The sequence below is a fragment of the Sinocyclocheilus anshuiensis genome, unplaced genomic scaffold, assembly GCF_001515605.1.
Source record: "Sinocyclocheilus anshuiensis isolate Anshui unplaced genomic scaffold, SAMN03320099.WGS_v1.1 scaffold6, whole genome shotgun sequence".
In the NCBI taxonomy this organism is placed as follows: Eukaryota; Metazoa; Chordata; class Actinopteri; order Cypriniformes; family Cyprinidae; genus Sinocyclocheilus; species Sinocyclocheilus anshuiensis.
The window spans coordinates 189,862-207,018 of NW_015547668.1; the positions used below are offsets into that span (position 1 = coordinate 189,862).

Here is a 17,157-nt window from a genome sequence, read left to right on the forward strand (position 1 = left end):
CAGGTAGGATCTAAACCATCTTAAAGCCTGCCCTTGAATACCTGTATAGTTTTGTAATCGATCTATGAGTATGTCATGATCTATAGTGTCGAATGCAGCACTAAGATCAAGTAAAACTAGCAATGAGATGCAGCCTTAGTCTGACGCAAGAAGCAAGTCATTTGTAATTTTAACAAGTGCAGTTTCTGTGCTATGGTGGGGCCTGAAACCTGACTGAAATTCTTCATAGAGATCATTTTTTTGCAGGAAGGAGCACAATTGAGCAGACACAACTTTTTCTGAAATTTTAGACATAAATGGAAGATTTGAAATGGGTCTGTAATTTGCCAGTTCACTAGGATCTAGTTGTGGTTTCTTAATAAGAGGCTTAATAACCGCCAGCTTGAATGGTTTTGGGATGTGACCTAAAGACAACGACGAGTTAATAATATTGAGAAGCGGTTCTTCTGCTACAGGTAACAACTCTTTCAGTAATTTAGTGGGTACAGGATCTAACAGGCATGTTGTTGGTTTAGATGCAGTGATAAGTTTGTTGACATGTTGCACCATTATCAAATTATCAGCTCAAGATCTGAACTCATGACAGTGTGGTGAAAATGTTTCTATTTTACATCCTGTTCTAATTTAAGAAATTGTATTAAATTATTTGATCAGCTAATGAAAATGTTTCTATTTTGCATTCATTTCTTATTTAATTAAATTATATGAACTAGTGAACAAGTTTTCATTTTAAATTTTTTTTGTTACAAATTACATTATCATTATAATGATTTGAGTGAAAAGGTGATATTTCTTCACATGATCAATGTCACCAATTGGACCTAGAAATAGAGCATAATATTTCTTATTTACATTTCTAAATATTTAGTTTATTTCCAGATTCAAGTGGTATGTATAGTTGTTTGAGTACAGAGTGGATTTCCTTAAATATAATATGAAAACACTTTAATTTATTCAACATGATTAAGTAGACTTTTTATTTTGTATTTATCTATTCCCTTTGTTTCTTCCTTAAAAAAAAAACAGAACTTGTTTTTCCAAAGTATGCTGTTTAATATCTTGAAAAGGAGTTGTTCCCTAGCCGCTCTTCACTGTGAACTGTAACCTCACAATTGAGCAATTCTCACTGTCTGGATAGCCCAGCACAATGACACAAACCCAATTAACTTTGTGTAAACCCAATTTCACACTTGTGCTTCTAGTCACGTTGTCATGTTTGACATTTCCACCGGTACCCACTGGTGGGACACTTTGTTTGAGGCCGTGTAGATATCAAACTCAAATTCATCATTTCATACCTTCATTTAAAAGTTTTTAGATTGGCAAAGGATGGTTTTCCCCTCAACGGAAGTTCTAAACATTACAAAAACTGTGGTCGCCAACAATAAGCTTTATCAGACAGAACGCCTCAGTTACATATGTAACCCTCGTTCCCTGAAGGAGGGAACGGAGACGTCACGTCGGATGACCGACGAATTGGGATCTCGCTTAGAGAGACCAATCTACTTCGAGTGTAAACTAAACGAGCCAATGCACATTGGCATGCGATTATTGCATCCAGCTGCTGCTGATCACGGTGAATAAACGGAAGTCCATGGACCGAATTCGTGACAGCTTGTAAGAGCGGCTTGCTTTGATGAGTTGGCAGTCCTAACACAATAGCCTACTATTCTTGTGGATTCTTAAACTAATAGCCTGTGGCAGCACTGAAGGTATTTAGCGTGCTCTTAACACCTTGTAGAGGTTATGGAATCTGCCGCAAGTGGGAAACTCATCCCCTGTAGATTATCGGCTGGCTGGGTCAATAGAGCGCTTGCTGCTGAGCTGACACCATAGTTGTTAACATAAAAAATTAACTCTTCCTGAACATCATTCGTTTGTCACTGTCATTTTATGCTGCCTTCCAAAACATTTCCTGGAAATATACAGCCTTAGCTCAGTATTCAAAAATGTGTCAAAGGACTGCTCTGATACTCTCAAGGACGGAACAGAAAAAGTAATGCTAAATGCAAATGATAAAAGGCAACTAGCAATATAAATATATTAGGATAGCAACATTAATTGGTTTGTCAACCTCTGAATGTTTGAATATGTTTCCCATCTTTTGTTGTTGATGTCAAATAAATTCTAGATCTTTGATCTTTGCATTTCGTTTGGTTTGCGGATTTTTTTTGCCTTGGCTTTTTGTATTTTTCTTCTATGTATTGAATATACGCACCCAATTATAAACACATGTTTTTGCTTTACTTAACTGGCACAGAATTTTTTCATACTTTTTGATTTAAAGAAATTCTAGAGACATGTAAAAATGAAAATTTAGGAAATATTTCTTCCATATTGTTGGGCTTATGCAGTTCATGTTAATATTAATACATTTCCGTAAGCACATTTTTTGTTTACTTTTGCAAAATCCAAGTCCTAGAGCAACACCGTGTTATGCTACTTACAATGTCAAAAGGTGGTCAGATTGCCAGGCTGAAAACAACATGTTTAAATTAAATAAATCATGCTCTCTTGTTTTCCACAGAAATTGAGAAAGGTGGATGTGGAGACCCAGGCGCCCCTGCATATGGAAAGCGAACTGGGGACCGTTTTTTACACGGTGATGTGCTGACCTTTGAGTGTCAGGCTGCTTTTGAATTGGTTGGCGAGAGGACAATATCGTGCCAGCAAAATAACCAGTGGTCTGGAAACAAACCCAGCTGCGTCTGTAAGAGTCATTTTCTGAAATGCTTGCTTATAATTAACATGTTGCCATTTAGAATGATTAATGTATCGCCTCTGTAAAAGCATGACATCTAGATTAGGGGCAGATATGAAGCCGAATGGCATCCGTCCACGCTAGCAATTCCTAGGTTTGCTGTAGGAGAGGTCAATTATCATATTTCTGTTTCTGGAAAGTGTTACTAGGCGCGTTTCCATTACAGATTTGCGCAAAACTTTGGCGATATTTTATAAATGTCGATAAAAAAGTATTGCGAAATGACGGTGTTTCCATTAACCAATGTTATGCGACTTAAATGTAACCTTTTGCCTCTCGCGATAAGTCATGGCAACGGATTTTGGTGGGATTTTGACGGATTTTGGCTATATTTATTCAAAGGAGGCTTATGCGTGTATCTTTACAGAAGCAGCAAAGAGAGCCACTTCAGAAACGTGCGTGGCGCGGCTGGAATAAACCATAGACTGTATAAAAACATAAACACAAGCATTGAGTGGTCGCAATCAGCTTCAGTGACCGTATCAGAGCCACACTGCAGCACAGACGTGTGCAGTGTAAATTGTCTAAGCATCAATGGTAGGGAAAGCGCGCCTACTGTCTCCTCTTCTCTCAAGAAGGAATTCACTAAGAACTGTGTGTTTGTTTGACTACACATGTCTAGAGATATGCCCAGTCTACAAAAAATATATTGTACAATATCTGTCTAAAATAATCCAAATTGACATTAAAATAATAATAAGAATACAAATAAAATATAAATAAATAAATATATGCACACAGGCACAACTGTAGTGAATTCAACCCTCAATCCATCTGTCTGAGATAATCCTGTCATGCAATGGTAATTTTGTTTAGTATTGCGATAAGAGGAAGCAGTACCTTGTTAATGTTTTAAATGGATGTTTTGTTGTTGTTGTTCTTTTTACTTTCCTGACGAAGCTCAGACTATGACATGTCGTAATTTCTGCACCATGCAAACAACTCATTATCATGGTCTATGTGAATCCTCTTTTCTCTCATCTTTTTAGAGACAAAATAGTATTCCTGATAGCATATCTATTGTGAATGAAAATAAATATTGTAACCTTTGTAATGGAATTATATATATTTGTCTTCATCTCCACAGTCTCCTGCTTCTTCAATTTCACCACTCCGTCAGGCATCATCCTCTCGTCAAACTACCCAGAGGAATACGGAAACAACATGAACTGTGTGTGGCTCATTATAGCGGAGCCGGGCAATCGGATCCATCTCATTTTCAGTGATTTTGAGTTGGAGCCCCAGTTTGACTATCTTATTGTGAAAGACGATGGCATGCCGGAGCCCACCACTTTTGGAACGTTCTCTGGGAAGGATGTACCATCGCAGATCGCCAGTAATGGGCATATAATGCGCTTGGAGTTCCAGTCGGACCACTCAAACACGGGAAAGGGGTTTAACATCACCTACACAAGTAAATGTGATTTTAATATTATGTTGTGTTTTAGAGGTGAAATGTGCAATTTCTGCAACAATAGGGGCACAAATAATGTAGCTGTGTTGGGCTGGTTGGGATGCTCATATTTATAGCAATGTTTGATAATGCCACAGAGCCGCTTTGTTTCACCTTTTCAGGGAAATCATCCTTATGGATTGCTTATAAGGTAATATATCTGCAGATTAAACTGGGATATAACAAAGTCCCTTACAAGGCAAGTCAGTTCACTCGGCAGCAATCTTGGGAATGTGGTCGGGCAGCTATTTTCAATCATGCAAGTATAGCTCCTATCTAACTGAATGGGGAAATACCAAAATGTCAAAAAGTATTTGACAAACTTGCATTTCAAGACCATATTTCAAAACAGCATGGTATCATAAACATTGCTTCTTATTCTCAAAAAAAAAAAAGAAGTATACTGTATTTTTTAGGTTGTTCTAGCCCAATGTACAAGTACAGTGTAGAGAAAAATCTGAGCCCACGTTTCACATAAAGACCAGGTGGTGACTTTGCAGATTAGTGATTGGCTCTTTTGTTCGAAAGGCAAGATCTGCCATATTGGCTGTGTCCTCCTGGTTATGCATTGCATAGCATAATTGTGTGATTGTTTTGTATTTATGTAGAAATTATTCCTTTCAGTCTGAAACACATTTTAATCATTTTCTCTCAGGGGTAGCCAATTATCTTATTTTTCCCTGCATCTTGCTAGAACAAGGGGTTATTTTATGTTTTTGCAGTATGCAGCTTGTCATAGGATTTAAGTCAGAGTAATATCTTTGAAGTTGAATAGATTGATTTGTAATATTGACTGTTCAAGGTAGAGAATGTTATGGTGCAATCCCAGCACCTTTCATTAGGCATATCTCTGTTGTGAAAAATGCTATTCTTCATACTTCCAGCACTTAAAGGGCATTTTGACCTTCAGTACAAGTTTCATAGGATTCCATATTTACAGCAACAAGCTTTGGTTTTCTTTCTTTTTTCTTTTTTGTCCCCCACATGAATCAAAATATAGTCATGCATAGCAAGAGTTCTGAGTTTAATTAGTTTTTAGGTTTTTATTAAAATTACATTGACAAATATGATTTCCACTGAGATGAGCTTATCTTTGAACTTAAACAGAAATGTGTTTTAGTATTTAGGTCTTGGTGCACTGCAGACCTTGATAATCTCGATTCACAATGACACTGTTGTGAAACCCAGTGAGCTGCCTACATAGGCAGCATATTAAGGCATAGACAGACTCTATCAAAAAGTAGGCAGCATGATTAAGATACTTTCTTTTGAATAAATTCTAAAGCAGCATCGCATGTATGTAATTTTACACAAGGGAATTGTGAGACTTCCTCTAGCTTGTCATTGAAAAGTTAGCTAGCTTGCTTTGCCCTCTCTGGAATGCAACTTTGATACCAGTGTAGTGTTTATGTAGCTTAACTGGTACAGCGTGTCCTAGCAATGCCAAAGTAATGGTTTGATTCCTAGGAAACATATATACTGATGAAACACATGCTTTGGATTTTTTAAATGGGTTTGCTAAGTGCATATATGTACCGTTGCTCTTTATTAACGATATTAAAGATAGTTTGACTGTTAGAATGCCATTAGGGATACTTCAAGTCAGTGAGCTAAAATTGGCTGAAACTGAACATATTTATATTTTTAGTGAATAGATGAAACTGTGACCGAGATCTGTGTTGGCATGTCTATGTGGGAACAAAATGGGGTGGTAGATGGAGCCAGTAGTTGTAGGCAATGTCAGTGTCAGTGGATTGTGTGGTTTGATATCTCAACAGTGCTGCTTCAGTAATGGTATGTCATTGTCTCAGAAAGGAGTAGACATGTTTCCCAAAGTGGCGCTGGAGCAACTATCAGGCATGGCCGTAAGAACAATGAGGCTGTCATTTGGGAATGGGGTAGAGCTGCGTACATGCCCTAAGCCCTGACCGCGAGGTCTGCATGCATTAGCCATCACACTTCCACAGGGGCCTCGCAGACAGATGTGTTCAGCAAATGAAAACACTAAAATAGCTTTGACAGGATTCTCTGCTTCTGCGAGTGCACATATTGAATAATTGAAGCTTCCACACTGACATCTGTGATGCATGTGCGACACATATGTGAGCTGTCTGCAGAGTTGTGTTAAGGGAAAACAGAGAGTTGACAAAAACCTTCAAGCCATCTTGAGTGTGTCTCAAACCACCGTGTGGCGGAAAAAAATAGAGGGTTTAGAAACGAAGGCTGTAATGCGACTGAATGCTCTCTGTTGACGTTTATCCACGCACCGCCTCAACGTCTGTGTTTCGTTCACGTGATTCAGATTTATTTTTCATGGGAAATTGTAACTGTTAATGTAAAGTTAAGTATGAGATAACTGACTGATGAATTATGAAAATTCATGCACACCCAATGGTGTTAATGCTGCTACGACACAAATTGTAGTGTGCATTAAATATTTTCATTGATTTGAAATAATTCTAAACAATTCAGTCAATCAGAATCAAGCATTCAACCATACCATAAAGCAAAGTAAATTAATGCCTTGTTATATTGTATGCTTTGCATTATGCAGTATTACATACATTATTGTAGCTTTTAACCCTAATTCTTACCCTAATGTCTGTGTGCATGGTATGTTTGACCACACAGTGTACGAACAATTAAACTTACGTAATGCCTACTATAATAGAAAATCTTGACAAAGTGCTTTTGCTTCTACATGAGAGCATAACTTAAACACAAGGTAACATTCAAAGATAATCCAGATGTTCCCGAAGTGACATTTTGATGGTGGGTGGATTAAAATTCTAAGAAGGTGACAAAAAATGTGCCTCTTGTAGAATAAATTAGAAATTGAGTTGCCATCAGAGTGTGCAGCTGTGTATATTAGCTTTGTTTACATGCACTGCATTATGTCCGTTTCCATGCTAAATTCAACTGTACTGGTGTACAGGACAATTATGGAAATGTATGCAATTCATACAACAGAGTATTGTAATTCACAATACCGATACATATTTGCCCCTACATATTTGGCATCATTCAAATACATGCTATCATGTGAAGAGTACCGAGGCGGCTATATACAGTATGTGTAAGGTTTAGTGGTATCATGTATGTTAGCGTTGTATTCACACATGTGTGTTACGGATTCTCAAAATAAGGTAAAATTCTAGTGACACTTTGGTGCCACACAGGTACTTTTCACTACTGCAACATTTGCCTTATGAGACTGGGCATTCTGGGCAAGATCAGTTGTGTAAGTTGTTTCTTAAAAGATAATTATAGTTGACTTAATTGAAGGTTAGGTACTCTTAATGAATGTTAAGTGCTGATATCTTCTCAGGCAAGAGCAGGCAGGACCTAGATTAAGTATTATATGCTTCAGCACTGATTATACTTCTATCCCATGTCTGTAGCTTTTGGACAAAATGAATGTCACGACCCTGGTATTCCCATCAACGGGCAGCGCTTTGGAGTGCACTTCTTACTGGGCAGCTCAGTGCTCTTCACGTGTGATGAGGGCTTCATCAAAACCCACGGATCCGAATCCATCACCTGTGTCATCCAGGATGGAAATGTGGTGTGGAATGCGGCCGTCCCCCGGTGTGAAGGTAAGAGAGCTCTTAGACTTTACTCTTCTGCACCTCTTCTGAAGGTGCTGCTGGGATTTGTGAGATGGGCTGCTGTTGACATTTTATTTTTCTGCACTCTCACTGTCCCAGCTCCATGTGGCGGACATCTAACGGCTCCCATAGGAGTCTTACTGTCCCCTGGCTGGCCCGGGTACTACAAAGACTCCCTCAACTGCGAATGGATGATTGAAGCCAGAAAGGATCATGCCATCAAGATATCTTTTGACAGGTATTGATTTGTTTTGAATTTTTTTTTCATTGCATATGAAACCCCTGGACACCCATCCCTGTCCCCTTTCTGGCAACTCTGGCAGCAGTCTCTTCAGTACAGTTTCAGTTTAATCTCCCTCATTAGAGTAATTCTGCTAAAGACCTGGGTCGTAAGCAGATGTTCCGCTCTTTCCGATTTCCTGTGCAGGTTTCAGACGGAGGTTAATTACGACACGCTGGAGGTTCGGGACGGGCCCTCCAACTCGTCGCCTCTGATCGGCGAGTACCACGGCACTCAGGCCCCCCACTTCCTCATCAGCACCGGCAATTACATGTACCTGCTCTTTACCACCGACAACAGCCGTTCCAGTGAAGGCTTCCAGATCCGCTATGAGAGTGAGTCAGCTTCTCATCTTTCCTCTGCAGTGATTTAAATGCACAGATATTGGGTTTTCACGCTCCACGGTGGGCGGTTCTGCAATATTCCACACATTTTGGCTGGACACGCTCTCTGGTGCATGTAATGTAATTGGAACGGTTTCTCCAGGGTTACAATCAGATTATAGTTTTCTAGTTGTCTAAAAAATATTTTGAGAAACGTATGTGCTAGCATCACATGACCAATATCAACATCCAGAGGCAAAAGCTACATTTAAGAGACCTCTGTGAATAATTAAATTGATCTGAAAATAAAGTTTGTTTTCTTTTTGAATGTGTTTAGTGGTGGTGGGTTTATAAACTGCGCTGTAGAGTGCGATTAAAGTTTAATGTCCCGCTGACACAAGGCCTGTTTGTTTGTTAGTGCAGGCTCAACAGATCGACAAATCATTATTGTTAAAAGCATTGTTATTGTTTTAATGCTCTTGTAGTTATTGTCGACTTGCTAACAGGGATTAAGCCAGAAAAAGCAAAAATCGGATTTGGCATCTGTTTTAGTGGACCCCCCACAGAGATATAGAGGTAAAACCCTGTGTGTAATGGAGAACAGATAAACCACCACTAGCATAAAAGCCTTTTGAATTCTTTATATGTCAATTTTATTGTTGAAGGTGGAGTATGCCGTTTATGTGCTACTAGTGTCACTTAGCGGAATAACAAAAAATGTTCAAATAGCCTTTGTAAAGCACCCCATTCGTGCGTCACAACTCCCTGAACTCAAACATTACAAACACAGCTCTTAAGGGTGTATAAACATGAAGACATGTCTCAACAGGTAAAAGTAGGCCACTTTCAATTAAAGTTCCAACATATTAGGAATATGTTTCAATTGAAGTTTAGCTTACCTGTCAAGTTCTTCGTCTTGATTGAAACCCAAACATTCCATCAAATATTCAATCTTCTAAAAAACACTACAGATCTTTTCCCTTGTTTTATCCCATTGTGTGTTTCTGTGTGTTTTTTGCAAGTCTTTTAATTAATTTATTTATTTAGCTTTTAAGTCTAAAGAAATAGACCCCCTTAAACTGGCATAGCAAAGGACATTTAAACTTAACAATTTAATATTCAAAGCAGTTAAAGGACAAGTTCGCTGATTTTCAGCCAGCTTTGTATTGGTAATGTTAAAATGTCAGTAGTATATTTAAATAAGCAATGTGTACTTTTTCTCCATGTTACCTGCACCTAGATCTGCCGGTTTATTTGTGAAAACTACAGATCGTATTTCAGCATTTTTGTATCTTCACTTACAGATAGTTGGATTGATCTCAGTACACTGTGTGATATTTTCTTCCCTTTTTTTGGCAAAAGGGAACATCACAGCCTCTTTTCTCCATTTTTCTTTTGAAAGATAAAAAAAAAATCTGCATAGCCCATCTTGACATGAGTGACCATTTATGTACATTCAGATTTTGTCACCTGTGTGATCAATGTATGTAACATTAATTAATTAATTACAATGTAGTAATTCATTTATTTGTATTAAAATGGGCAAGGTACATAGTTCAATAAAATCAACTATAAAATTATCGTACACTATATTGTGTATGTAACATAATTGGAGTCAAACCAGAGATTTTAATTTTGGCATGTTTTCACCCCATTTATGTACATTCAGATTTTGTCACCTGTGTGATCAATGTATGTAACATTAATTAATTAATTACAATGTAGTAATTCATTTATTTGTATTAAAATGGGCAAGGTACATAGTTCAATAAAATCAACTATAAAATTATCGTACACTATATTGTGTATGTAACATAATTGGAGTCAAACCAGAGATTTTAATTTTGGCATGTTTGTAAAATGCTGCAATAATAAGTCAGTAAACCTTAATAAAAAAAGCTGACTAAATGCTATTTTGTGCCACCGAAGAAACAACATTTACATGTTTTTACTCTTTACTACATCCCTGATGCTTCACCTCAAAATCATGCAAGGACCTATACAAAAATCAAATGTGATATTCGTTGTATCAATGATAAAATGAATCGTTTATAATATCTTCATAGAAAAAGTAAAACCAGAAGTAGTACCATTTTGTAATCATCTTACCAGGCAAAGATGTAAATAAACAGAAAGTAATCAATTTAATCAGATTATCTTAATTTAAAAACAGAACTGTTAATAAATTAAACACTTTTAAACATTTTTTTTTTTTTTTATTCAAACTTTTTTCAAACTTCCAAACTTTCAAAATTAAAAATAATGCAGATTAAAAAAAAATGTGGCTAAACATAAAGGATTAAGTGAATGCTAAATCAGTTCTTATGTAGACAATAGCAATTGAATTATTATTATTATTATTATTATTATTATTATTATTATTACAACCATTTAAGTTTATTTTAGTTTAAAATGCTTTTGGTTGGTGCCTCATGTGATGTTTCAGCTATCAGTTATAAAAAGTTGCAAGCAGAAATATTGTCTAGGGCCAATAATATGCAAGAGAGGTGGATGCCCTTTGTATAGTCTACTCATTAGTCATGAGGGGGTGTGGTGGGGCAGAGTGGCCCCTTAATCATTTGCTCCCTTTCCCTTTGAATTAGTTTGTTTTGAAATCTGATTTTGTTGTGCCCTGCTGCTCAAATGCAGTTTTGATTGGAGTGTTAAATACACCAATCCTTGTTCCAAAACCTCATTTTTAATAAATTTAGCACTGCTTGTTAGAAATATAGCACGTATCCATGTGCCTGCTTGTTTTGTATTATTGCAAATTTACAAATAGGTCTGTGTGTAAAATTAAATGTTATCACTTTTTACCCCCATGAACTTAACTGAAAAATGCAAATGGTATCCTTATAAAAACTAAATGGCTTGACAAATATTCTCCAGTTGCTCTTTTTCAGCAGTAATTTAACATATTTATTATAATGTAATGTGCTGCAGTAGAGACAGAAGAATGAGAAATGTGGGCAAGAGGGAACATGAGATGATTCTCAAATAATATTCACAACTCCCAATAAATTACCTCTGACATTATGCCTGATATATATGAAACTCATTCGTGTCAAAGTGTTCCCATTTTTCAGACTTTTAGATGGCTATCAGAGGTTTATCAGCGGCCAAATAATAGATCCGAATGCATGTGAAACTGACAGGTGGAAATATTCCTCAAATGCCAGCCTCTGAGGGGAAACAATGTAGAAAAAGAGTGCTGTCATTTTTTTTCCAAATGATATTCAAAATATAGAAAAGGTAAGTAGAAATAAAAATGTATTGGTTCAAGGAAGGAGACCACTGGGCGACTGATATCTGCTGATTTATACTGTGTAAAGTGCTTCCGACACATCCCCCTTTCAAGTTAGACCTTGAAGGTGAAATGAAATATTTTTGTTTTGTTCCTTCCTCACAGGCATTATGATGGAAACAGATTCCTGTTTAGATCCAGGTATCCCGGTGAATGGGAAAAGGCACGGGGACAATTTTGCCATCGGCTCCAGAGTGACGTTCAGCTGTGATCAAGGCTATACTCTGAGTGATGATGAACCCATTGTGTGTGAGAGGAACCATCAGTGGAACCACGCCCTGCCCAGCTGTGACGGTAGGCCATGTTGTGCTCTCTCAGTTCTGGTCATGTACAAGAGAAACAGCTCCTCCCTACCACCCAGTGTAAAGACGCCTAAAAATTGGACCCAGGGGTTCAGCTTCCTTTGGTGAAGACTTTGGAGGCCCCGGAAAATCTGTGGCCTGAGGGCACTGGTCCGGGCCATAATCCAACCCTGCTAGGCAGCATTACAGTTTTATCAGAGGGGAAAGAGTAAACCCTCTTAACACTCCTCTGAGATTTGAGTTCATACATTTTTGATTAGAGGAGAGGTGACTGGCATGCGCTGTTTCATAGATAACCTTAAATGGAGAGGAGAAAAGGACAGGGAAGTGGGAAAAAATAATGGAAGTCCTTAACCAGATACCTACAGGAAAGTGCTCTATAAAGCTGTTTATCTTATTTGTTTTCCGATTACAGGGATTGAAGTAAACAACTTGTTTTCCCGTAAGAGCAATCAGGCTGTTGCCTGTCTGTTCTAGAATTCCCAATGTTCTCTTATGCCTGCATCTTATCAGCTCTGTGCGTTTGCTCTAACAGACATTGATTCAGCATGATGGGCTCTCACCAGAGCCTGACCTTCATTACAGACAGGACAGATACTCCCCATTTGTTTGTGGGAATGTAAATACATGTTCATAGAAGATTACACATTTCCTTCCTGTCAGGCTGATTATTATTATTAAATGGAGAGTTCAGACTTAAAATTCAGATTTGTCGAGCCATATTCTCAGTCATTTAAACATTCTGGTTAATGCACTACACTGATCGGCCACATCATTAAAACCACTGACAGGCGAACTGAATGAATAGCATTGATTATATTGTAACAGTGGCACCTTTGAAGGGGTATTAGGCAAAAAGTGAGTCAGTCGACTGGGTAAATGACTGGGTTAGAGCATCTCCAAAAATCTCCAGTTTTCTGGGGGTGTTCCTTGTATGCAGTGGTTAGTGCCTGACAAAATTTCCAAGGAAGGACAACCAGGGAACCAGCTTCAGGGGCATGGGCCCACAAAGCTAGTGATGCACATGAGGAGCGAAGACTACTCCTTCTGGTCCGATCACATAGAAGAGCTATTGTAGCTCAAATTGCTAAAAAAAAACGTAATACTAGCCAATACAGAAAGGTGTCAGAGCACACAGTGCATTGCAGGTTGCTGCCACAGAATGGTCAGAGTGCCCACGAAGACCAGGTGGATGGCCAGGTACGTGTGTGTTGTGGGATGGCAGCAGGATGCACTATGGGAAGAAAGCAGGCCGGTGGAGGCAGTGTTAGGATCTGCTTAGAAACCTAGATCTTGGCATTTATGTTACTTTGACACGTACCACCTACAAATATTGTTGCAGACCATGTACACTCCTTCATGGCAGTGTCTTCCCTGATGGCGGTAACCTCTTTCAACAGTATAAATGCACCCTGCCAAACTGCAAAAATGTTCAGGAATAGTTTGAGGAACATGACAAATTGTTCAAGGTGTTGCCTTGGCCTCCAAATTCTTCAGATTTCAATCCAGTTGAGCATCTGTGGGATGTGATGGACCAACAAACCCATGGGCCTCATAGTTTGTAGGAATTTGCTGCTAATGTCTTGGGTGCCAGATACCACAGGTCGTATGGAGTTCATGCATCAGAACTGTTTTGGCAGCATGAAGGGGGACCTACAAGTTATAATGTTGCTGCATTGTTTGGCAGCCATAAACAACCTACACTAGAGTCAAACAGCAAAACCCACTTCAGGCACTGGATCGGAGTGATTATACCATGGTTAATAGGGATTTGCCCAAAGGCCTTTTCGCACCAAACATAAACATTTACTACAAATTTGTGAAAAAAATTTGAACAGGAATGATGCATTCCTATGGCTAGTAGTGAACATCCTGAAAAGTGTGTGTGGGGGCTGGGGGGTAGGATTATTTAACTTAACATCATGAATATTTACTAGGTGATGTAATCTTTGACCAACTAAAGCTTATTTTCCAACCAACAATCAGTGCCACCAATTACCTGTGTTAAAATGACTGTTACTCAAATCGTCTCGGTTACGTATGTAACCCTCGTTCCCTGAAGGAGGGAACGGAGACGTCACGTCGGTTGACCGACGAAATTGGGATCTCGCTTAGAGGGACCAATCCACTTCGAGTGTAAACTAAACGAGCCAATGCACATTGGCATGCGATTATTGCATCCAGCTGCTGCTGATCACAGCGTGAGTATAAGTAGGCAGCAGATGCAACGCATATTCAGGTTTTCGCATGATTACCTGCTCATTACCGAGGACGGCAGCTTCACAGAGCCGGTGGCCAGGCTCACAGGCTCCGTCCTGCCGCCCTCCATCAAAGCAGGCCTGTTTGGCAACTTCAGCGTCCAGCTACGCTTCGTCTCGGACTTCTCCATGTCATACGAGGGATTCAATATCACCTTCTCTGGTGAGGGCATCACTCATTCTGTTCATTATAGTGTGCTTGAAGGCACGGTTGTCATGGTGCTTACTCTAACCCATGCTTGGCTAAGCAGTCTGGAGGTTTAAGAGTTATCATGACTCTGTACCACAGAGTACAGCTTGGAGCCATGTGAGGATCCGGGAGTACCCGCATACAGCAGGAGGGTGGGCTTCCAGTTCGGGGTCGGCGACTCGCTGGTCTTTTCCTGCTTTGCGGGCTACCGTCTGGAAGGCGAGAGTAAGATCACTTGCTTGGGTGGAGGCCGGAGAATGTGGAGTGCAGCCCTGCCCAGATGTGTGGGTAGGTGGACATAATGTACTTTTCTCAAACATCAGTGTGTTTATTAAAAGGATAGTTCACCCCAAAAATGAAAAATTTACTCTATTTAATATTTACCCTCATGTAATTCAATATTCATGAGATCTTAGAAAAATTGTTTATACATTTCGTCATAAAAGTTATCCATATGAAGCAAGCGATTTAATCCAAGTAATCTGAAAATATATAATCGCTTTGTATAATCGGTAACACATTAACAAAGGGGCCAATTCTCACTATTAACTAACATAGTTGCTTATTAGCATGCCTATTAAGAACATATTGGCTCTTTATTAGTACTTATAAAGCACATATTCTACATTCCTAATCCTACCCAATATCTAAATTTAACAACACCTTGCTAACTTTTAATAAGCAGCAAATTAGGAGTTTATTGATGCAAAAGTCGTAGTTAATGGTTTCTTAATAGCGAGAAGTGTGACTGTATAATTTATATGGATTACTTCTATGATGTGTTTTGAAATTTGCAAATGCTGATTACATAAACTTTTGTGGATGGACTAAATTATGACAGAATACTAAAATCCAAAGATGAAAGTCTTATGGGTTGACAATGATATGAAGGTAAGTAAATGATTATACTTTTTGTTTTTTGTTTTTCAAAAAGACTCACAAATTAGTCTTGAGCGTTTGTGTTGCATGTACACACTTCATTTAGTGAGATTTAATTATTATTATTTTTTTTTTTATTTTGTTATTCTGTATTATGTTGTTCTTAATAAGGCATGCAATGTTAAGGAACTGGAATTGTTGAGTGAAATCTAAACTTATTACAGTTTTTATTTCTAACTGGATTTTAAAATATAGAAAGTGTCTACATAAAATACTTATGGCATAATAAATGTCTTGTTCACACTTTTTAGAGTTGTTGAATAGACATTGAGATTCTTAAATATATATGGAAATGCAGATTTCTACCATTACTACTACTATTGGGTTATCAATTCAGAGTGGATTAAATCAGTGATTTCTAAGAGTCTGTTGGCATTTTAATAAAGCTCAGGCTAATTTTGTCATAAAATGTCCCATATAAGGAAGGGAGAACCAGAGTGAAATTTTAGCCAATGCATATTATTAGAAATCTGGTCTATTCTTTTCACCCTGAATTGAGTCCATTTTACAATGCCTCAAATTCATTATTAAATGTTTAAACTATAAATGTTTAAACTATTTTAACTATTATGGGACTATTCTCCCATCTTATTAATGTTTTATTTATAATGGAACTTGACACAGTAAATGTTCACATTGTAGGGTAAAAAACTTTCAGAGATGTACCTTGCCATAATAGATTAATTAAAATTGATCAGATTGCAGATTGCAATTTTTTTCTATTGTGACGGTTAAGTGGTTAAGGTCATGGATATTGGTAGACAGCATTAAAAGCGCTGACAAAATAATTGGTTGTAATTGTGCAGTCCTCCTGTTGGACGGGGTTTTAATAGTGGTTAATCGCTGCGGTGTAATAAGAGCGTGTGAGTGTGTCTTTAATTGGTCTGGTGAGCACAACAAACATTAGCCTCAAGAGGTTTGGATTATATTAGCTACATAAAATTGATAAAGGGTTGATGGGGAGATTCTCATTGAATTCAATTATCTCTAGTTTTTGAAAGCCTCCAGACCAGAGTTTCCCAATCGATAAGGGTGCTAGATAACTAAAATGGGTTAGGGTGAGAGCTAGACACCTGAGATATGTAATACTTATTTTTTATTTTTCTAAACCATTTAAAAGGTTTAGAAAAATAATAAAAAAATAGTATTACTGATTGATTTATTGCATTAGCATTGCAATCATTGCATATATGTATGTACACTACATACAGTATGTATGCATGTACAGATAGATTAAATATTAATAAAATGCTAAATGAAATGTGTAAAATGCATTTTTATATCCCTGATCACATTTAAAATGGTGGTCCCTTTATATTTTTGGTTTGTGTCAGACCAAACTAATTACTGTCTAGTGTCCTCTGGCACTAAAAAAAATAAAAAACAATACCTAAAACAACTTCATTTCTCTCTGAGGAACTGATACCTTTAAAAAGTCTGGATACCAGGAGGCCATTGTTGGAGAGTTTTACCTTAAGTTGCTGAGCTCAAGGTCTTGAAGCAACATCTGCTTATCAGTGGTGTGCGGTGGTGTTTTAAAATGAGTAGGCAGTCCTGGTTAAATAAATATTACATAAAAAAAGAACAAATATAATTCTATTTTGTATTTTATTAATATTATTTAATTTAATTTAATATTTTTAATACTAATTATACATTTCATAGTGTGTTTATGCATTTTTATATTTATTCCAAAATAATAACTAAAGGCAGTAACAATTTGAACAATATTTTGGAAA

General features: G+C 37.7%; 1 protein-coding gene across 1 annotated transcript in view; it reads left to right on the top strand.

Moving 5' to 3' along the window:
- Window positions 1–17,157, top strand: part of LOC107702659 (CUB and sushi domain-containing protein 1-like) — a 232,478-nt gene that overhangs the window by 73,334 nt on the left and 141,987 nt on the right. The window contains exons 12-21 of the mRNA XM_016505042.1: window positions 2,528–2,710; window positions 3,849–4,175; window positions 7,616–7,810; window positions 7,922–8,060; window positions 8,250–8,437; window positions 11,835–12,023; window positions 12,447–12,454; window positions 12,567–12,650; window positions 14,302–14,452; window positions 14,579–14,767. Of these exons, the coding sequence (XP_016360528.1) occupies window positions 2,528–2,710; window positions 3,849–4,175; window positions 7,616–7,810; window positions 7,922–8,060; window positions 8,250–8,437; window positions 11,835–12,023; window positions 12,447–12,454; window positions 12,567–12,650; window positions 14,302–14,452; window positions 14,579–14,767 (1,653 nt within the window). The remainder of the gene's footprint in view (window positions 1–2,527; window positions 2,711–3,848; window positions 4,176–7,615; window positions 7,811–7,921; window positions 8,061–8,249; window positions 8,438–11,834; window positions 12,024–12,446; window positions 12,455–12,566; window positions 12,651–14,301; window positions 14,453–14,578; window positions 14,768–17,157) is intronic.